Source organism: Diospyros lotus, chromosome 12 (genome assembly GCF_014633365.1).
Source record: "Diospyros lotus cultivar Yz01 chromosome 12, ASM1463336v1, whole genome shotgun sequence".
NCBI classification, from domain to species: domain Eukaryota; kingdom Viridiplantae; phylum Streptophyta; class Magnoliopsida; order Ericales; family Ebenaceae; genus Diospyros; species Diospyros lotus.
The window spans coordinates 5716059-5740216 of NC_068349.1; the positions used below are offsets into that span (position 1 = coordinate 5716059).

At 32.5% G+C, this 24158-nt stretch overlaps 2 protein-coding genes across 6 annotated transcripts in view; both read right to left on the reverse strand.

Annotated features, from left to right (window-relative positions):
• Positions 1-227: 227 nt before the first annotated feature.
• The window catches only part of LOC127814163 (membrane-anchored ubiquitin-fold protein 3-like), an 81463-nt gene continuing 57532 nt past the window's right edge, over positions 228-24158 (reverse strand). For 3 of the 5 annotated variants that reach the window (XM_052355458.1, XM_052355454.1, XM_052355459.1), the window contains one exon: positions 20496-20931. In XM_052355458.1, the coding sequence (XP_052211418.1) occupies positions 20885-20931 (47 nt within the window). In that variant the 3' untranslated portion in view covers positions 20496-20884. Of the gene's footprint in view, positions 514-20495; positions 20932-24158 lie in introns of those variants that run through there. The other 2 variants (XM_052355455.1, XM_052355460.1) reach the window with 1 other exon arrangement.
• Positions 10076-12177, reverse strand: LOC127814162 (bidirectional sugar transporter SWEET9-like). Its single transcript, XM_052355453.1, has 6 exons — positions 12048-12177; positions 11883-11919; positions 11593-11803; positions 11265-11426; positions 10762-10881; positions 10076-10496 (listed from the first exon to the last, which is right to left on the reverse strand). Exons 1-6 carry the CDS (start codon positions 12094-12096, stop codon positions 10320-10322), a joined length of 756 nt encoding a protein of 251 aa, XP_052211413.1. The 5' UTR covers positions 12097-12177; the 3' UTR covers positions 10076-10319.

A 24158-nucleotide genomic window follows, 5' to 3' on the forward strand; every position in this document is an offset into this window, starting at 1 on the left:
CCTCCGAAACTTAACGGATAATACTAGAAACTTTGTCCTTCAGCATGTTAGACTAGGTCCAGAGAGTTCGAAAATTAAATCATCCAAAGGATATTATCACAGTTTCCTTGCCTATTTATTCACACAATACAACTTCAGTCCATTTATCATAGTTACAATTAACCCACAGTGCTCTCTATCTCTCACACACACACCCCATCTGCACAACTTACAACACCACAGCCAAAGAGGAAAAGTCAACCAACTCTATGACGGGAAAAAGAATAGTCACGGTACGAATTTTGGTTTGGCCTATAGAAAAATGATTACAATATCAGCAGCAGCAGAAACAATTTACAGGTAGGAAACTCAAACTGCGAATCATGGGTGCCATTTAGAATGTTACATAGCAATTACAATATAATGGAAGGCCAAAAATGTGAAATGCTTTCCCATTTGCATGAAAGCCACAAAGCTGCCTCCCAGTTCAGATGATGGAACATGAGCAAAAATTCTGCCTCTCCGGATTCTTGTCTGTATTTGCACCAAACAGAGAACACAAAATGGAGACTGTTAGGGAAGTTAGAATCTCTAGTCGTAGATAAAGAAACAGAAAACTTCCACGAGACCAAAAGTGAACTGCAGTCATAAATTGAGTACACCCACTTTTTTCCATATTAAATGGTTCAACGTATCAGAGACAATAAACTCAATGACTCAATCAAACATGTACCAGGATAATGATGTACTTAATATTTGACATATCTCAATCAAGCTTTTGAAACAATTTTCTGCTCCACAGATGTTAATCCAACTTTGCATGCTATATCCCTACTGAAAATATAAAATTAAAATAAAAATTGGAGGTTGAGAAAGTCAAATAAAACAGACCAAAAACTTGGGTAGAAGGTAAGCAGAGCATGTCACAACCGGGCATTGAAGCTCAGGAATATTCCACAGAACCAGTTCCATAAATATTTGATATACAAATTACAACAGGGGAAAACAAGAATTGGAGGTATAAAAAATAATTTCTATTCCAAGTACAGGTCATATATTTGGTTTTGTAGGTTCCAAGAAGTCTAATGCTACCTGGAATATGGATCACTTTAGCATGCCGAATGACAATGGGAATGTGATTCGCCACCACACTTCAGAACATAGAGCCTTATCAGTAGCTTAAGTTCCAAATGAGAGTAATAATCTTTCAAGTACTAGATGATTGAAGAACCCATAAATTGAGCGTTATATTTTTTTTGTGAAACTTCAAATGAGGCCCAAAGGCGGGGCATTTTCAGCAACCGTGGGCTGCTCCTTTTGGGCGCCCACTAGAGGGCAAATTTGTAGCCGCCTTTGGGCCAGCCCAAGCCCTATGGCTTTTGGCTTTTGTCACATAGCCTATAACCGTTCCTTCTGCACGATCTCATCCAGGTCGTCTGTGCTGCTTTATTGTGTGCAATCCCAGCCATTCAGTCGCATTATTTATCACGTCTCGAGATTGATGATTCGGTGGTGAAGACAAAAGAATAAAGGGGTGGCCGAGAGTGTTATCATTTTAGGGTTTTCTTTCTCTCTCTTTGTAAATCTTGTACAGTTCGTCTTCCCCTTTGTGTTCTCTGGTTTTGTTTTCGATTGAAGGTAAGCTCTTAATCTGTCAGTGATTCTGAGTATGTTATATAGAAAATCAGGGTTGTTTTTGGGTTTCAATTTTATTGTAATCGGATTGAATATATTTAGTGGAGTGATCTCTTCTCACTAGAGCTCAAGTGGACGTAGCCCCTGTTTGGAGTGAACCACTATAAATCTTTTGTCTCCTATTTCGTTTATGTCTTTAATTTCATCAGTGCCGATTTTGATTGTGTGTGTGTGGAGATTTGCTATCTCTGTTTGTTTGTAACAGTAGTATTAGAGTCTCTGGTTTACGTATCAAAAGTTTTGGGTCAAAATCGTGTTCAATTCCTTTTCTTTGAAATCTAGGGTTTCATTTCTTTTCTCTGTGTCGATGTTGTTTTAAAAAATCCTAGGGTTTTCTGAAGAGACCTTGTTAGCGGGAGTCACTACAAAAAAATTAATTTTTAGCGGCGATTTTTTTGTGGCGGTTTCTAAAACCGCCGCAAAATACTATTTTAGCGGCGGCTTTTTTAAGATTTTGCGACAATTTTGAAAAATCGTCGCAAAATTCATTAAAACATTCAATTTTGTGGCAGTTTTCAAAAAATCGCCGCTAAATTTAGAAAATAATTAAATAATTAAAAAATAAAATAAAATTTAAAATCGATTTTTTGAAAACCGTCGCAAAATTAAAAATAATTAAATAATTTAAAATTTAAAATTAAATTAATATTTGTGGCGATTTTCGAAACACCCACAAAATTTATTAAAAAAATTAATTTAGCGGCAGTTTTTGAAAAATCGTCGCTAAATTCAAAAATAATTAAATAATTTAAAATTTAAAATTAAATTAATATTTGCGATGGTTTTCGAAACCGTCACAAAATTTATTAAAAAATTTAATTTAGCGGCGATTTTTGAAAAACCGCCGTTAAATTCAAAAATAATTAAATAATTCAAAATTAAAATTAAATTAATATTTGTGGCGATTTTCAAAACCATTGCAAAATTCATCAAAAAATTTAATCTAACGGCAGTTTTTTAAAATCGCCGCTAAATGCAAAAATAATTAAATAATTTAAAATTAAAATTACATTAATATTTGCTGCGATTTTTCAAAACCGCCGCAAAATTCATTAAAAAATTTAATTTAGCAGCGGTTTTTGAAAAATCGTCGCTAAATTCAAAAATAATTAAATAATTTATAATTAAAATTAAATTAATATTTGCGGCGATTTTGAAAACCACTGCAAAATTCATCAAAAAATTTAATTTAACGGCGATTTTGAAAAATGGCCGCTAAATTCAAAAATAATTAAATAATTTAAAATTAAAATTAAATTGAATTAAATTAACAAAAAGAAATATAAAATATTTTAAATAAATTTAAAATTTAATTTAAATTAATTACAAAATCTTTATATATATAAAAGTAGGACAGCTTTGAAAAAGAAATTTTCCCCAAAACTTGCATTAATGATTTGCAATTAATACTTATTGTATTAATAATTTATATTTTGTAATTTGCATTAATAATTTAAAATTTTCAATTGCTTTGAAATAATAAGTAGTAATAAAATTTTCTCTCAAAACTTGCATTAATTATTTGCGTTTAGTACTTATTGCACTAATAATTTACATTTTGTAATTTGCATCTTTATATATATAAAAGTAAGATAGTCTTGAAAAAAGAAATTTTCCTCCAAAACTTGCATTAATAATTTACAATTAATACTGATTGCATTAAGAATTTGTATTTTATAATTTGCATTAATAATTTAAATCTTTCAATTGCTTTGAAATAATAAGTAGTAATAAAATTTTCCCCAAAAACTTGCATTAATGATTTGCGTTTAATACTTATTGCATTAATAATTTACATTTTGTAATTTCATTAATAATTTAAATCTTTCAATTGTTTTGAAATAATATGTACTAATTATTATAAAATTAATAATAAATTTTAAATATACGAGTTTTTCAATGCTAATTGTTTTGTATTAAATTTGTATGAGTTTTATGAGAAATAATAATAGACAACTTAAACTATTAATTAAGTCATAGAAAATTATCTATTTATTGAAAATATTATTTTTATATCTTTATTCTATGTATATTTATATAATATTAAAATATGATAGTCAAATAAAGTATTTTGCCGAGTGCCAATCAATGGTGGATTTTTTCCCTAAAAAATTTGCATTAAATCAAATATAGTGATTAATTAATTATTAATTACTTTAGTAATTATATTATAGTCTTTAAAATGTGATGTCTTAACAAATTCATAAAAAATTATTTAAGGTTGTCAAATACTAGGGTTTTTCAATGCTTATTAATATTTAAGGTATCACATTTTTAAGACTATGGAAGAAATCAAAATTCATTTTTTAAAAATTTTGTTATTATTGAAAAAACTTATTCTTACTCATATTTAAGAGTTTTAATTTATATTTATAATTATAATATAATAAATAGAAAATAACAAACATAATTAAGTGGAAATATTATAGATTTTATAATATTTATTTATAAATAAATAAAATATAATAAAAAAAATTTATAAGTATATTGAATTAAAAGTGTTCTCCATTAGCATATTGAATAGTGAATAATTAAGTAAACTTAAATTTTTTTAACATGATTAAAGATTAAAAAAATTATAATTCTCAATTTTGTTAAAATTATTTAAAATAATAAATTTATTTTTTTATTTTTAAATTAAACTCTCCCATATATCACGGGGTTCACCACTAGTTAACTAAAAATTTAATTTAAAAAATAAAAATAAAAATAAATTTAACAAAATTTTAATAATTTTAAAAAATATATAATTTTTTTATTTTTAATACATTAATTTAGTTAATTTAATTCAATTAATTTATTTTAATTTATTCCTTTACTTTTTTAAAAAATAATTAATTAATTAATATTTTTCTTTCTAAATTAAAAAATATAAAATATAATTCTAAAAAATAGTGGTATATAATTTATATATGTGTTTATATAACAAGGGAGGTTGGCACATCAGGCGGTTACAAGCATGTATGTGCATAGGGGAAGTTGTGAGTTCGAAATTGGGGAAGGGCCTCACCACGTGGCGCGTGGACATACAGCCACGTGGCTAGGCGGGTGGGCGGGTCCAACCAAGTGGGCGCAGGCGGGTGAGAGAAATTAAAATTTTTAATTTTGTTTTAATTTTAGCGGCGGTTTTAGAAACAACCGCTAAAATTAAAAATTTTAATTTTTTTTTAATTTTTTAATTTTAGCGGAGATTTCTAAAACCGCCGCTAAAATTTAAAATTTTAATTATTTTTTTAATTTTTGTTGCGGTTGAAAAACCGCCGCTATATATTTTAAAAATCACCGCTAAATCACTAATTTTGCGGCAGTTTTAAAATCGCTGCAAAAAATATGATTTGCTGCGGTTATTCCAGAGGTTGGTCAAAACCGCTGCTAAATGCTCCGCGACGGCTGATTTAGCGGCAGTTTTGAAAACCGCCGCTAAATGCCAGTTTTTTTGTAGTGAGTTTGCTGTACAGGTCTCAGTCAGTAATCTAGGGTTTATTTTTTGGGTATTTTTCGTGCATCATGAAAATGATAACAACCTGATTTGAAATCGGTACATTCGATGGAAAATAGGATTTCGGAAGTTGGAAAAAGAAGATGAGGATTTTTCTCTCTCATCACAAAGTGCTTATAGCACTCCAGCCAGACGACCGAAAATAGTCACTTGAGCAGCTAGCTCGAACTGATGAAATCAGAGAAAAGGCGTTTAATTTGATATTTCTTCATCTTGGTGATTCTCTAATCCATAAGGTTGACAGTATATCTCTATCCCTTGATCTTTGGAATAGATTAGAATCTCTATATTCTGTTATGTCTGCTCCAAATTTGGTTTACTTAAAAGGCATGCCGTTTAACTTTAAGATGAATATCTCTAAATCTATGGATGAAAACATAGATGAATTTACTAAACTTACTTTGTTAATAAGAGGTACTGATCAGGCTTTAGGTGATACTAGTAAAGCCATGATTTTGTTAAACTCTCTACCTAATGATTATGATGTAGTGAAGCATGCTTTACGTTATACTAGTATAGTCCCTAGTATGGAACTTGTTATTTCTGGTATAAAGGCTAGAGAACTAGAACTTAGCACATCTAAGAAAACGGGAAACAATTTGTTTATAAAAGAAAATGCTGATAAAAGAAATTATACTGTGAATACTGAACAACTTAATGGGTTAGGGCAGAGAAGGGAAAAAAGAAAGATAAGAAGGAAAAGCAAAAACAAAAATGGAAGTATTACCACTGTGGGAAAGAGGGACATATAAAGAAATACTGTTATGATTTTTTGAAAAAATAAAAGCAAGGGGGCAATGTAACAGTAGCATCTAGTAGTTCTAATTGTTTAGCTGAGGTGCTTAATATATCTGTTAATTCTGTTAAAAATGAATGAATTATGAATTCTGGCTGTTCTTTTCATATGTGTCATAATATTGACTGGTTTCACAATTTTAATAACAGAGAAAGTGGAATAGTATATATGAGAAACAACCATTCATGTAGTGTTCAGGGTAAATGTCACATAACTCTTAAGTTGCATGACAACAAAGTAAGAACACTCACTAATGTACCATATGTACCAGACTTTAAAAGAAATTTAATTTCTCTCGGTACTCTTGATGAATTAGGATTCTCATACATAGCTGAAAATGGTTCTATGAATGTTTTTAAAGGAGAAGAGTTAATCCTAACCAGTTTAAAGAGAAATGGCTTATATGTTTTAAATGGTTGCTTTCATTCCTCTGTTATATCAAACTCTGCATGCTATGTTAACACTAATAAGACAGATCTATGGCACTTGAGGCTTGGTCACATGAGCCTGAAAGGTTTGCAAGCACTGTCAAACCAAGGATACCTTGGTCTAGTGTCTGCTGAGACAATCGGTTTCTGTGAACCATGTGTGCTAGGTAAGCAACACATGATCAGTTTCCATAAGGGAACTCACCTGGCAAAGGCATGCCTTGAGTACTTACATGTAGATCTCTGGGGACCTTCCCAGGTTCCCACCCATGGTGGCAACAGGTATTTTCTCTCTATCATTGATGATTTTACTAGGAAGGTGTGGCTTTTTCTGTTAAAAATTAAAGATTAAACCTTAGAGAAGTTTAAAACATGGAAAATCTTAATAGAAAACCAAGCTGATAGGAAAATCAAAACTCTTAGAACAGACAATGGGTTAGAATTCTGTAATAAAGAGTTTGATGAATATTGTAACTCCCAAGGAATAAATAGGCATAAGACTGTTAGGAACACACCCCAATAAAATGGGGTGGCTGAAAGGATGAACCGAACCCTCCTTGAAAAAGTGAGGTGCCTTTTGTTCACATCTGGTTTGCCTAAATCCTTTTGGGGAGAGGCCTTAGCAACAGCTTCACATCTAGTAAATAGAAGTCCTTCAACTGCCCTTAATTTTAAATGCCCTGAAGAAAAGTGGACTAGAAGAAAATTAAACTTCAACTACTTAAAAACTTTTGGCTATGAAGCCTATGCTCACCAGTCAAAAGGAAAACTGGAACCAAGATCCATAAAGTGTGTTTTTATTGGGTATCAGGAAGGAACTAAGGGTTATAGGCTATGGGAAAGACAATCTAAGGGTGTTAAAATTATCATCAGCCGAGATGTTATATTTAATGAAGTAGTCTTCCCTTGCAAATTATCTAAAATTGATGAATCCAATTAACATAGTGACACAGATAATTTCATCAACTCAGGAGGAACCCAAATAGAGGTGGAACACCAAGTTATAGATGATAACCCTCCTAATGCTCCAGTTATACCATAACGTCAACCTGAAGGTGATCCATCACCTATATCAAACTTAGACCAGACCTCTGATCATGAGGAACAAAATGGTGAAACTGAGGTTGAGGTGGAGCATCATGACTCACCTCAACAAGATCTTGGTAACTATCAACTTGCCCGAGATAGAAGCAGAAGGTCTATAAGACCACCTGCTAGGTATGCTTTCTAAGATTTAGTGTTTTGTGCCCTAGTGGTAGGTATTGAAATGAGGAGCAGTGAGCCTTCCTCATATGAAGAGGCTGTCAGCTCAAAGGAAAGTAAAAAATGGCAGCAAGCCATGGACGAAGAAATTGCCTCTTTGATGGCCAACAGAACTTGGGTTCTTGTCCCTCGTCTAGAAAATCAGAAACTGATCCAATATAAGTGGTTGTTCAAATTGAAGGAAGGTATGTCTTCTAATGACCCTATTAGATATAAAGCAAGACTAGTAGCTAAGGGGTTTACACAAAGGGAAAGGATAGATTATACTGAAATTTTATCTCTTGTTGTTAAATTTAAGACAATCCGCATGATGCTTGCAATTGTAGTTCAATTTGATTTAGAATTTGAACAGTTAGATGTTAAAACTGCATTTTTACATGGAGACCTTGATGAACACATTTACATAGTTCAGCCCAATGGTTATGTTGTGTCTGAAAAATCTGATCATGTTTGTTTGTTGAAAAAATCTTTGTATAGCTTAAAACAGGCCCCAAGACAATGGTACAAAAAATTTGATAATTTTGTTCTAGGGGCTGGTTTTGTTAGAAGTCAATATGACAATTGCTTCTATTTTATGCTCACTGATATTCCTGTTTATCTACTGCTATATATAGATGATATCCTACTTATTAGCAAGTCTAAGTCAAAGATTAAGGAGTCAAAATCTATGTTAAATACAACTTTTGATATGAAAGATTTAGGCCATGCTAAGAAAATATTAGGAATGAAAATTGAGAGAAATAGAAGCAACAATAGCCTTAAAATACATCAGCATGATTATTTGGTAAAATTTGTTCATAAATTTGGAATGAAAAACTGTAAATCTGTTATGGTCCCATTGGCTAGACACTGTATTCTATCTAAATTACAGTGTCTCACATCAAATTCTGAATTAATAAAAATGGAAAATGTCCCTTATGCAAATGTAATTGGAACAATTATGTATTCAATGATAAGTACTAGGTCAGACCTTGCATATTCAATTTCATTACTTAGTCAATATATGTCTAACCCTGGGAAAATTCATTGGGATGCCTTAAAACATTTGCTTAGGTACATAAATGGTACTGTATGCATTGGTTTAAATTTTAAGAAAAGATTTGATACACTTGATCTTGTTGGGTATGTTAACTCTGATTTTGCAGGGGATAGAGACTCTAGAAAATCCACCACTGCCTACTATTTTACCTTGGGTGGAAACTGCATCAGCTAGAAGTCTCAGTTATAGCCACTTGTAGCTCTATCCTCTACTGAGGCAGAGTATGTGGCTGTAACAGATGCCTTTAAGGAAGCCATATGGCTCCAAGGTATTCTCAAGGAAATCCACTTGCTTCAAAGCAAAGTGATGGTTTTCTTGGATAACCAAAGTGCCATCCACTTGTCCAAAAATTCAGTGTATCATGATCGGACCAAACATGTGGATGTGAAGTATCATTATGTAAGGGAAATGATAGCCAACGGAACTGTGGGCATCCAGAAAGTTTCTTCAGCCAACAATCCCGCTAACATTGGCACCAAGGTATTAACTGCAACTAAATTCAAGCATTGCTTGAATTTGTTGCATATTGACGATGGCTAAATCATTTTAGTCATTTAGAGCTGTGAAGGTGAGAATTGTAGCATGCTGCACTTATATTTTTCTGTCTGATTGCTTAATCATTTGATATTTCAAGGTAGAGTTTGTTATATTTTTTTTGTGAAACTTCAAATGAGGCCCAAAGGCAGGGGGGCATTTTCAGCAACCGTGGGCTGCTCCTTTTGGGCGCCCACTGGAGGGAAAATCTGCAGCCGCCTTTGGGCCAGCTCAAGCCCTATAGCTTTTGGCTTTTATCACATAGCCTGCAGTCGTCCCTTTTGCACGATCTCATCCAGACCGCCTGTGTTGTTTTATTGTGTGCAATCCCAGCCATTCAGTCGCATTATTTATCGCGCCTCGAGATTGATGATTCGGTGGTGAAGACCAAAGAATAGAGGGGTGGCCGAGAGTATTATCATTTTAGGGTTTTCTTTCTCTCTCTCTGTAAATCTTGTACAGTTCGTCTTCCCCTTTGTGTTCTTTGGTTTTGTTTTCGATCGAAGGTAAGCTCTTAATTTGTCAGTGATTCTGAGCATGTTGTATAGAAAATCAGGGTTGTTTTTGGGTTTCGATTTCATTGTAATCGGATTGCATATATTTAGTAGAGTAAGCTTTTCTCACCAGAACTCAAGTGGACGTAACCTTTGTTTGGGGTGAACCACTATAAATCTTTTGTCTCCTATTTCGTTTGTCTTTAATTTCATTAGTACCAATTTTAACTGTGTGTGTGTGGAGATTTGTTATCTCTGTATGTTTGTAACATTGAGCTCTTCATTTGCTCTTTGCTATTGACACACTCATTTGGTGCACAATGATTAGGTAAAGGCATCTAAAACTGCATATCATTGTAAAGAAACGTCTTGATTTGCCATTGGTCCTTCCTAGTCATTTCCTCCAAAAAGTATACTCATTCTTTTCTCCCTTGCTCAGTTTACAAGGCTTTTCTCGGAGAATACGAGTCAAAAGTTTAGGGTCATCAGACTTATATTACTTCAAAATTCATTCATGTCATGTTGGAAGCATTGGTTCCAAAATGAAGATCATGGAAGGTAGTAAATATATAAGTTTTAACTTCGTCTACAGCTAAGGAGTCATTCCTTCTGGCTTGACGTTCTCTTGCATCTCCACTACTTGCAAGTCTATAACGGTCGTTAAATCCTGAAGCTTGGCTTCTGGCACAGCTTCCTTTTTGCTGCCCTTGTAGATGATGTACAGGACCATTTGTGCTATTCCAAACACAAACCCTAGAATATTTGGTGTCTGCTCACACAGAAATAACAAAGAAAAATTCAGTGATATATATCAGTTAGGATATTATATAATGCTTTGCAGACAAACAAGCACAAAATCGATCCCAATTAAAAATAAAAAACTGAAGTTCTTATTTAAAATGGAATGGGTTGATCTGCTGATGGAAAACATCATTTTTAAGTAAATAATTAGATATATAGAAAAGAATATGAAATTAAGAATGATGGTCATCTTGAGATGGGTGGTTATTATTTTGAGGGTTTTGGAAACTTACTGCTATGTAGAAGTCCTTCATCAAAAATCCATAGAAGAACCACATGATAGCAGATAGTGTCAGGCAAAATGACAGCGGAAATGGCATGTACTCTACGCTCTTCGTTTTTATCACTCGTCTCTGCACATAAATAAGAGCATTTGATTATAATTTTTTATTGATTAATTAAACAATGCAGTAAACTTTAATTATGTATTTCATCACTTTGCGCTAAAAAAAAAAATCATATTTTCAGATATTTACGTAAAAGTTCTGATCATGAAACAACATATATATGTTTTCTATTAATGGATGACAACCAACCATAACAGTATGGATGATGGTCTGTTCTATATAACAAACTTCCAGTTCCTCTAAACATCATAAGATGAAACAATTATCATGTTTCATATATAAATCATAACTAGAATTTTTACGAAGAATAATTTAAAATAGTTATAAAGCTGTCATTAATTATAGTAAACAAAAAACAAATCCATAAATATGGTTCTCTCGTTGGTTACCATAATGCTAAGAGGGGCGGCGAAAACACAGACAGAAAACACAGCGCAAATCCACCCCACAATACTAAGTCGCCGATGGCCTTTAAAGATCAGGGATGTGGAAAGCAACATGATACCAAATGCTCCTACGTTGAACAAGAGAAGCAGCTTCGTTGTGTATATCTGAAATTAAAAGTTACCCACAAAATGAGAAGTTAATTAATGAAAAAAGGAATGTACGAAAAGGCCCAGTAATTAATTCAATATTTAAAGTTTTGATAGTTTTTGTTTTTTGGGTATATATATATATATATATATAAAGAGAGAGAGAGAGAGGATAGGTACGTACCTTGGCCTCCTTTGTAGCGTAGATCATGAAGAGGAAGAGATAAAAGGATTCAATGGCGCAGCCAATGCCGTTGATGGTGATAATCATAAGCCCATTGGTCTTGAGAAAGCCATAGTAGAGAAGCAGCAAGGCGCTGAACAGGGCTACAGAGTATGGCAGTGATTGGAACCCTTCTGTCGATTTCTTCTTGTAGATCTTGTAGAAGGTTGGCCTGCCACCCATATATGTACATATATGATTAACATTGCATGAGATAAAGAGAGAGAGAGAGAGAGAGAGAGAGAGCTTACACTGGGGCCAAGAACACCAAAAATGACAGAATGTTCCCTGCAAGAAAAGGAAGAAACCAAGTTTCAGAGAAAAGGAGAAGAAGCTGCGGTTATTATGCGGGGTGAGAGAGAGAGAGAGAGAGAGAGGGAAATGAATTAATGAATATTGAAGGAAGGAATTGAAACCTAGAATGCCAAAGAAGCTGGCCAAGTGAGCAGCGGTGAGGATTGCCATTCTTGCTGGAAGCTCTTTGTTGTGAAGAGAAAGGTGGTGGCAACCTCTTTCACAATTGCTTGCTGCTGTTGAGCGTTGAGATATGAGAGCAAGAGCTTGCCAAAAACTCTTCGCATTTCCCGCATTTATATAAGCACCCACCAACCAACCAAAGGTACTATACGGAGAGAGAGAGAGAGAGAGAGAGGGGGGGGGGGGGGGGTGGTTGGAGAGGTGGCTCGCCCCTCCGCCCGCCCGGCCCTTTTTTGACATTCGGCTTCAATTGAGCTGTAATTACAAAAAAAAAAATACAGTTGAGTTGAGTTGATTAGCAGACACTATTGCCTACTTCTTCTAGGGTTGGCGAACGTCATTGTATTGAAATTGATTTTTCATTTTGCCCCCCCATAATTCTCTATTTATAAATCTTTCATTTTCATTTTTTTTAAAATTAGTATGTAAACATAAATATCAACCCATGGTCCTGTCTTTAAGTCAAACCCATTTTGCATTTCACGCCAATTTCTTAGTTGGTAAGAAGTGGTAACAAGTGCTGGCCCATGTTTTTAAGGACGATTTTTTTACTCTCAAATTCAACATGGGTACGTACGTATGGGTTAATTAATTAGGCCCCCCGCGGAGCGAGGGAGGGGCTCATCATTCGGGTAATTAGATGTAGAGTATTGACGGAAAGGAAGCTGGTTGAGGCGTTGGATGACGTGAAGCAAATGATTGATTGAGCATCGCATGATGATGGTGTGGTGAGTACTGAGGAGGATGGCAATGGCCCATGGGCAGTGAAAGACATGACATGAACCGCGGATGACGCCCCTGTAATTGGTACGTGAGGAGGAGGCCGCCCCCGGGTCCCAGTTCAGTTACGTTTTCGCTAAAAACGGACTCCACTTGCTGGACGCCAGCGCCAAACGCGTCCTCCGTCCCTTCTCTCTCTCTCTCGCGCTTTAAATGTGCCTTTCTCCTTCCTCGTGCATCAACCCTTTGCCTCCTAGAAATTCCCAACTTTTATTTTTACACATAAATTTGATCAATTTTATAATAATTTTATTTATAATTAATAAAAATAAAATATCTATTGTTAATTTAAATAAGATTATTATAATTATTATTAATTTTATGTATCACCTTAATTTATAAAAATTATTTATCAAATTTACTTATATTTTTATTTTAACTTGCAATCAAAATTTATCAAGACACCCAGTAAGTTCATTATGTAAAAATCATGATTTTTTAAAATATGAGTAACTAAATCGAGTAAATTTTGTACAGTAGTTATAATTTATTTGTCAAGTGTTTAAACATGAGTAATTATCTGGAATAAAATTTTGTTAGCTATAGTCTTTAATTTCATTTAGAATAATTATTATTTCAACTTTTGTGATTTAGCCGAATTCTAATCATATAGTTCCTAAATTTATCAGGAGGTAAGAGTCTATCAAGATCTCTAACAAAACAAAACGTCCCTATGATCGATTCGTAGGTGAGGTCAATGCGAATGGATTTAGAGCCAAGGGCTCTAACTTCAAAAAAAAAAATAGTTGTTATGATAATTACCATGCTAATAAGATTTCTAACCATAAGTTAATAATAAAAGCAATATTGTCTTTACTGGGTATATATTAACTTAATAAATTGATAAAAGAACAATATGAATGAACTTAAATAAATAGTGAGGGAATGGGGGGTCAATAATAATGGAGTCAAGCAAAAAGTCGAAAGAATTAAGCTGGACAAGACATGTGATAAACATGTACTTAAGACCTTAATTAAAGAATCATGTTGATTGTTCCCTGTTTACATACATTTTTGCTAATTAACCCACAGGTCGAACAATGTATCTCATTCTATATTTGGTGGCATAGTGGTGGGTAAATGCCAAATCCCAGAAGGGTAATAATTAAGCACCTTTTTTCTTTCTTTTTTTGGCAAACTTGTGCGGTTGAAATCTAGGACTTTTAAATAAATATCTTTCTTCTATTTTGTTTTTTGCATATCTTATAATCACAAGAACTATTGCACCAAGGGTAGTTAATTATTTATTAATATTATAAGATAAAGATATAAAACTCATTGGATCAACCAAACTCATATATATACTTGAGAAAATCTCACTATTACTTTAGTAAAAGTGGCATATTTTTGGTATAAAAATTGGGTAAAGCTGCCATATTAGTTTGATGACATATTTTAGATGGGTTTTGTTCTTTCTCCATTTTAAGTTGTCTCCAATTTATTTAGATATATGGTACATGAATCTTTTGGACGTCTTGTTGATGAATGAGTGCTGGAATGCATTCAGGATCTCAAGATACACACACACACAAGCTGCCAACAGTTGACCATTTCTGTGCTTATTCGGGTTGGTTTTTGTTTTGTTTTCAAACTTCTCTGGGATTCCATTGCCTCATTTTGGCTGCTTTTCTTCGATCTGTTACATATGGTGACCTATTTAGCCTCACCCGTCAAGCCTCCTCCTGTCATGTTTCTTGTCTTTGTCCTGTCGTGCATGTAATAATAATAATATCTATCTCCAGAGATATGAAGAGAAGATGTGTAAAAAGATTAAAAAAATCTAATGAAGATTCACGTTGACAGGATATGCAAAATGTGGGATTGAAGCTAATTAAAGTCTTTGTTTGGAGGCTGAAAGGCTTATTAGTTTCAGACAGAGCACATCAATTCTGAAGGGAAGGGGTTCTGTTCTGTTCTGTTCTATTGATGCGCCTGATAGAGTGGAATTGATTTGGAAGAAAGTATGAAGAATGTGTGTTGGAGGGCCGGGAGGCGTCCAGAGAGGCTTATGCTTTTGAATTGATAAGGAAAATAAGAAGCCTTTTCTTTTGACATCAACCATCATATCTCAAGCTTCTGTTTGAAAATTACTGCAGAATTATTGAAGGGCCAAACTGAAGCTTCCCTGGGATTCCCCCATGAGTCAACTTCGCCAGGACACCAACGCATGATATGGGTCCAGCAGAATTGTCATTAAGTTAGGTTGAATTTAAATATAAAAAATATAATTTTAAAAATAAAATAATAATAATAATATTAAAATATAAAAATATTTTATAATAATTTTATATGACTTTTCATAGTTTGATAATGCTTCAATTTTATTAAATACATTATTTTTAACATACACAATTAAGGTATCATTCATCTATTGGTCTCTAATTCTATTAAGCAATCAATTCTTTATAATATTCATTATAGAAAATACTCTTTTAACTATATGAGTGCATTTGATTACAAGGGTGAAATTTGGGTGGAAAGAAAATAAATTTTAGGGAAAATAATTCTTGGAAATTAAAATTTTAAGGTGTTTGATTGGTATAATTTTTTTCCCAAAAAATGATGTTATTTTCCATCTTCTGGTGTTTGATTGATAATATTTTCTATAGAATTTGGTTATTTTCTTGGCATTTCGTGTTTGATAGACATTATTTTTCATAGAAAATGTATTATTTTTCATGAAATTTAATAGTGAAAATGTATTGAAAAGCACTGAATATTGTATAGAAAAATCAAAATAATAATATATTTTAAGTTTACTAAATCGTTTTCTCAAAAAAATAAATCCCCAAAATTAATTTTTTTTTCATTTTCCAAATTTATTAATTTATACATGATTTATGATTTTTTATTTTTTATTTCTATACATTTGTATTTATCACAAAAAATTAAAAATAACAATAAACACCCTTTGTTTATTAATTTGTAATGAAGAATAGCAATAAAATAAAAATAAACCCAAACCCACTCTCTCACCGTTCTGTCTCCCTCCTGCGTTTCTCTCTCGCCATTACTGTTGCTTGGCATTTCTAAAGGTGCCGAAGATCAGCGATGTTCGGCTCTACGACGGCGAGTCGTCGTCAGCGTGCCCAATAACCAGGTCCTCGCCATCGGCTCCTCCAACCCTACCATCGCCATCTGGGTCAGCTGCAACGTTGTCGCCTACTACCCCGACACGCTCATCTCCACCGTTGCCGTCGGTGACAAGGTCCTCACCACCGCTAACGCTGTCGCACCATCGTCACTATGAGTCTCTCTCTCTCTTTCTTGCTATTTCACTCTCTCGCTCCGTCAGTGTGAATACACCACTCTGAAACTTGAAATCGGAGATGGTCTTCTGCGGAGATGGCCATGAAAACGAAGTCAGAGCTGGTCTTTTGTGGAGATGGTGACGAAGCCCAGTACGGAGCTCGTATTCGGCGGTGGATGACAACTTATAGGAAGTTGGAGATGGCGACGAAGCTCGAGTCGAGGCTCGACTTCGGCGATGGATGGAGATGAAGAAAAATGGGACGAAGCCTGCTTGAATAAGAGACGAAAACTCTAGAGAAATTGAGGTGGACAAGCAATGCATTTGGGTGCCGGTGCTGTGTCACGATGAGTGAAGCGGTGAGTGAATTCCCTAGAAATGTAAAACTAGCCCCCCTGGAAAACCATTTCCAGCAAAAGCAAGAAATTTACATCACGTGACCGAAAACTAGAACTTACTTTCTCTGGAAAATTTAGCTAATCAAATACTACAAAAGTGAAAATTTATATAAACAATCATTTTTCATGAAAAATATAGGCAATCAAACGTGCCTTAACAGTAGTGACCGGAAGACAGAAAATTGAGTGAGAATTGGGAAAAAAAGCAAGAAATTGGATAAATTTAAAAATGAAACAGATTAAGACTTAAAGAGTTAGTGGATTTGAACCATTGGCCTATTTAAGTTAAGTTTTAATACAATAATTTTGGATTAATTTTGAGAGTTGAATTTAGATTAAAAATAATATAAAAAAATTAAGATCTGGCCCGGGGAAGCCTCGCTTGGCTATGCCCTTAAACCCATCCATGCTCTCTGCAGCCTCTCTATCTCACGATCAATATTACATTAGGCAATTGTTAAAATATTTTATGAATTAAAATATAAAAAAATTAAGATAAGATTGAGAAGTATTTTAAAATTTTTATCAAATTATTTGTTAAATTTTTTAGAATATATTAGGGGGCATATAGGTCATTTTTTATTTTTTATAAGGTTCAAAATAAATTTATTTAGAGAGAAAAAATAAATTTATCTGAATAATCTCAAGTATGAAGTCACGTGACTTCTTTTTAGTGGGTTGTCAAAAAAATTTAACAAATATAATGAAAAATATTTTTATCTAAAATGTGTGTCGTATTTCACTTTTTTTATCCTATATCTTAATTAACAAACTAGTAGATCACCCATGCGATGCATGGATATCGTAAAAAAAAATAAAATCGTTAAAGCAAAAGTTATATAATTTAGTAGTTACAATAAATGAAAATCACAATAAAGAAGTAAAAAATAAACAAAATAATCGTGTTACAATAATGAGAATACAACAAAAGGATTACAAATTTTGAAAGATTTCCTTATATACATTCAATGGTAGACGAACAATAAAAAGCACATAACTTTATTCCGAAATCATGTAAAAAATAAACCTAAATTAACATGTAATACAATAAGCAATGCGTAAAAAAGTACAAAAATTACACGATAACAGGAAAAAAGAATAAATGATAACCAACCTCTTTGTTCTAATATATGCATTCAAGAGTAGACGTCTTTTTTTTTTTTTTTTAATTTTCACGTGTATTTGTCTCATATGTGCGTACTACACGAATCCTCAAGGCTTAATTTTTCCTAGTTGCATTCATATCACTCACTTGACAGAATAGTGGTGCTATGTTACACCAGAAGACCAATCTGGATAAAAAAATACAGTTAAAATTTACTAAATAAAAGTAAAGAATAAGAGAAAATTTAAGAAGAAGAATTGAGAGAGAAAAAGAGAGGAAATGAAAGTGTTGAACGGGAATGAAGAAGAAGAAGAGAGAGATATATTTGTTTTCTTTTATTATTTTTTCTTCCTTCAAATTCTCTTATTTCTCTCAATTTATCAAATCACATGTCACCATTAAGTTTCCATTTTTTTTCCCACGCTTTGCCACACAATCCGATTCTTACTTAACATAATTTTCAAAACACAAATTTAATTTGTATTTAATTTCCCCAAGTCCAACATATAGCACATCTTCGGAGTAGACCAATGGGAAAAAGGAGAATTAAATAAATGACACTAATCAATTAAGTTGAAAAATAAAATTATGACATTTAAAATTATAAAAAATAAATTTAAATTAATTAAATTGTATGTAAAATGAAGATAATTTAAATAATCAATTAATTATAGAAATAATAATAATCAAATTTTCAAAATTGATTATCCATACATGACTTTATATATTTTTCCTAATAATTAATTACCAAATTTAAGATAGGTCAAATTTTTAAAGAAGTAAAAAAAAAAAAAATTATAACATTTAAGTTATATTTAAAATTATAAGAAAATAAATTTAAATTAATTAAACTATATATAAAATAAAGATAATTTAAATGATCAATTAATTATAAATGGTAATAATCAAATTTTCAAAATTGATTATCCATGACTTTACATGTTTCTCCTTACAATCAATTACCACATTTAAAACAAGTCAAATTTTAAGAAAATAATAAAAAAATAAAGTTAAAAAGTAAAATTATAATATTTAAAATATATATAAAATTATAATATTTAAAAATATAAAAAATAAATTTAAATTAATTAAACTATATATAAAATAAGAATAATTTAAATAATCAATTAATTATATAAATGATAATAATCAAATTTTCAAAATTGATTATCTATATATGACTTTACATATTTCTCCTGACAATCAATTACCACATTTAAGATAGATTAAATTTTTAAGAAAGCAACAAAGAAAATAAAGTTAAAAAATAAAATTATAATATTTAAGTTATATATAAAATTACAACATTTAAAATTATAAGAAAATAAATTTAAATTAATTAAACTACATAAAATAAAGATAATTTAAATAATTAATTAATTATATAAATGATAATAATCAAATTTTTAAAATTAATTATACATACATAACTTTACATATTTCTCCTAACAATTAATTACCACATTTAAGATATGTCACATTTTTAAGAAAACAACAAATAAAAATAAAGTTAAAAAATAAAATTATAACATTTAAACTATATATAAAATTATAACATTTAAAACTATAAAAAATAAATTTAAAATAATTAAACTATATATAAAATAAAGGTAATTTACATAATCAATTAATTATATAAATAATAATAATCAAAATTTTAAAATTGATTATTCATATATGACTTTACATATTCCCTATAGCAATCAATTATCACATTTAAGACATGTCACATTTTTAAGAAAGTAATAAAAAAAATAAAGTTAAAAAATAAAATTATAACATTTAAAATTATAAAAAAATAAATTTAAATTAATTAAACTATATATAAAATAAAAATAAAATAAAAAATTTACTTGGCAGTCGGTATTCGGCAGTATTAACTGATATCTCAAGATTTCTCCCGATTTAAAAAAGTCTCATTTTTCTATAATTTATTTTAATTAAAATTTTAAGTTAATATTTAAAAATTAATAATATAGATTAGATCTTGTCTTTTCATATACCAGCATACTTACACATTCTCCAAATATTATTCAACCATAAAAAAATCATTTACGTATTCCAAGAACTATACGTTTTTCACAAATCTAGACTTAATTAATAATCTATAAAAATTCTATTTCGGGTAAGCAAAAAAAATTAAAAAATATAATAAAATATCAAAATAGTAACTGAAAATGGGCGGGAAAAATTTTGACGGCTATTTTATTATAATATATATATAGATACTATTTAGGGGATATATCGACTTTGTATCGATTTGTCCATCTGTGCACGATTTGGGCGACTTTCAAAAGTTCTTAATAACGAATCATATTACATTTCTAGTATAATATTAGATACATACAATAATTTATAAATTACTTGTAATTAATTAAATAAGTGCCCAAAAACTTAAAAAATAAAATTGGTTAAAAAAGTTGGGATCTTAATTAGAAAACAGATGCCAAATACCTACATGCATGCGGCCACAAATGTATGTCAACGTGCCTAATAAAAACAGGATTGATGACGACGCTAGCAATAGCATGACGGAGCCGCCAAACCTCAAACAAAGGCTACGACAAAGGAGCAACCCCAGCCCTTAAATGACAATTGGGACCTCCTTATGCTACGAAAATCATACTCAACCAGACCACCTTAGGAATTAGGATACATTTTTATATATTTGTTTAAGGTAAAAAAAACAACCAAAAGTAAAAATCAAAAAGGTCAGCTCATTTGTAGGTTAACCGTCCCATATTGTTTCTTTAGGTTAATAACTTCAACACTCACAGTTACCTCCGAAACTTAACGGATGATACTAGAGACTTTTTCCTTCAGCATGTTAGACTAGGTCCAGAGAGTTCGAAAATTAAATCATCCAAGAATATTATCACAGTTTCCTTGCCTATTTATTCACACAATACAACTTCAGTCCATTTATCATAGTTACAATTAACCCACAGTGCTCTCTCTCTCACACACACACCCCATCTGCACAACTTACAACACCACAGCCAAAGAGGAAAAGTCAACCAACTCTATGACGGGAAAAAGAATAGTCACGGTACGAATTTTGGTTTGGCCTATAGAAAAATGATTACAATATCAGCAGCAGCAGAAACAATTTACAGGTAGGAAACTCAAACTGCGAATCATGGGTGCCATTTAGAATGTTACATAGCAATTACAATATAATGGAAGGCCAAAAATGTGAAATGCTTTCCCATTTGCATGAAAGCCACAAAGCTGCCTCCCAGTTCAGATGATGGAACATGAGCAAAAATTCTGCCTCTCCGGATTCTTGTCTGTATTTGCACCAAACAGAGAACACAAAATGGAGACTGTTAGGGAAGTTAGAATCTCTAGTCGTAGATAAAGAAACAGAAAACTTCCACGAGACCAAAAGTGAACTGCAGTCATAAATTGAGTACACCCACTTTTTTCCATATTAAATGGTTCAACGTATCAGAGACAATAAACTCAATGACACAATCAAACATGTACCAGGATAATGATGTACTTAATATTTGACATATCTCAATCAAGCTTTTGAAACAATTTTCTGCTCCACAGATGTTAATCCAACTTTGCATGCTATATCCCTACTGAAAATATAAAATTAAAATAAAAATTGGAGGTTGAGAAAGTCAAATAAAACAGACCAAAAACTTGGGTAGAAGGTAAGCAGAGCATGTCACAACCGGGCATTGAAGCTCAGGAATATTCCACAGAACCAGTTCCATAAATATTTGATATACAAATTACAACAGGGGAAAACAAGAATTGGAGGTATAAAAAATAATTTCTATTCCAAGTACAGGTCATATATTTGGTTTTGTAGGTTCCAAGAAGTCTAATGCTACCTGGAATATGGATCACTTTAGCATGCCGAATGACAATGGGAATGTGATTCGCCACCACACTTCAGAACATAGAGCCTTATCAGTAGCTTAAGTTCCAAATGAGAGTAATAATCTTTCAAGTACTAGATGATTGAAGAACCCATAAATTGAGCGTTATATTTTTTTGTGAAACTTCAAATGAGGCCTAAAGGCGAGGCATTTTCAGCAACCGTGGGCTGCTCCTTTTGGGCGCCCACTAGAGGGCAAATTTGTAGCCGCCTTTGGGCCAACCCAAGCCCTATGACTTTTGGCTTTTGTCACATAGCCTATAGCCGTTCCTTCTGCACGATCTCATCCAGGCCGTCTGTGCTGCTTTATTGTGTGCAATCCCAGCCATTCAGTCGCATTATTTATCGCGCCTCGAGATTGATGATTCGGTGGTGAAGACAAAAGAATAAAGGGGTGGCCGAGAGTGTTATCATTTTAGGGTTTTCTTTCTCTCTCTTTGTAAATCTTGTACAGTTCGTCTTCCCCTTTGTGTTTTCTGGTTTTGTTTTCGATTGAAGGTAAGCTCTTAATCTGTCAGTGATTCTGAGCATGTTGTATAGAAAATAAGGGTTGTTTTTGGGTTTTAATTTTATTGTAATCGGATTGAATATATTTAGTGGAGTGAGCTCTTCTTACCAGAGCTCAAGTGGACGTAGCCCCTGTTTGGAGTGAACCACTATAAATCTTTTGCCTCCTGTTTTGTTTATGTCTTTAATTTCATCAGTGCCGATTTTGACTATGTGTGTGTGTGGAGATTTGCTATCTCTGTTTGTTTGTAACAGTGGTATCAGAGCCTCTGGTTTTCGTATCAAAAGTTTTGGGTCAAAATCGTGTTCAATTCATTTTCTTCAAAATCTAGGGTTTCATTTCTTTTCTCTGTGTCGATGTTGTTTTAAAAAATCCTAGGGTTTTCTGAAAAGACCCTGTCAGCGGGAGTTTACTGTACAGGTCTCAGTCAGTAATCTAGGGTTTATTTTTTGGGTATTTTTTGTGCATCACGAAAATAACAACAACCCGATCTGAAATCGGTACATTCGATAAAAAATGGGATTTCGGAAGTTGGAAAAAGAAGATGAGGGTTTTTCTCTCTCATCACAAAGTGCTTATAGCACTCGAGCCAGACGACCGAAAATAGTCACCTGAGCAGCTGGCTCGAACTGATGAAATCAGAGAAAAGGCGTTTAATCTGATATTTCTTCATCTTGGTGATTCTGTAATCCGTAAGGTTGACGATATATCTCTACCCCTTGATCTTTGGAATAAATTAGAATCTCTATATTCTGTTATGTCTGCTCCAAATTTGGTTTACTTAAAAGGCATGTTGTTTAACTTTAAGATGAATACCTCTAAATCTATGGATGAAAACATAGATGAATTTACTAAACTTACTTTGTTACTGAGAGGTACTAATCAGGCTTTAGGTGATACTAGTGAAGCCATGATTTTGTTAAACTCTCTACCTGATGATTATGATGTAGTGAAGCATGCTTTACGTTATACTGGTATAGTCCCTAGTATGAAACTTGTTATTTCTGGTATAAAGGCTAGAGAACTAGAACTTAGCACATCTGAGAAAACGGGCAACAATTTGTTTATAAAAGGAAATGCTGATAAAAGAAATTATACTGTGAATACTGAACAACTTAATGGGTCAGGGCAGAAGGGAAAAAAGAAAGATAAGAAGGGAAAGCAAAAACAAAAATGGAAGTGTTACCACTGTGGGAAAGAAGGACATATAAAGAAATACTGTCATGATTTTTTGAAAAAATAAAAGCAAGGGGGTAATGTAACAGTAGCAGCTAGTAGTTCTAATTGTTTAGCTGAGGTGCTTAATATATCTGTTAATTCTGTTAAAAATGAATGGATTATGGACTCTGGCTGTTCTTTTCATATGTGTCCTAATATTGACTGGTTTCACAATTTTAATAACAGAGAAAGTAGAATAGTATATATGGAAAACAACCATTCATGTAGTGTTCAGGGTAAATGTCACATAACTCTTAAGTTGCATGACAACAAAGTAAGAACACTCACTGATGTACAATATGTACCAGACCTTAAAAGAAATTTAATTTCTCTCGGTACTCTTTATGAATTAGGATTCTCATACATAGCTGAAAATGGTTCTATGAATGTTTTTAAAGAAGAAGAGTTAATCCTAACCGGTTTAAAGAAAAATGGCTTATATGTTTTAAATGGTTGCTTTCATTCCTCTGTTATATCAAACTCTACATGCTATGTTAACACTGATAAGACAAATCTATGGCACTTGAGGCTTGGTCACATGAGCCTGAAAGGTTTGCAGGCATTGTCGAACCAAGGATACCTTAGTCCAGTGTCTGCTGAGACCCTCGGTTTCTGTGAACCATGTGTGCTAGGCAAGCAATACAGGATGAGTTTCCATAAGGGAACTCACCTGGCAAAGGCATGCCTTGAGTACTTACATGCAGATCTTTGGGGACCTTCCCAGGTTCCCACCCATGGTGGCAACATGTATTTTCTCTCTATCATTGATGATTTTACTAGGAAGGTGTGGCTTTTTCTATTAAAAACTAAAGATCAAACCTTAGAGAAGTTCAAAACATGGAAGATCTTAATAGAAAACCAAGCTGATAGGAAAATCAAAACTCTTAGAACAGACA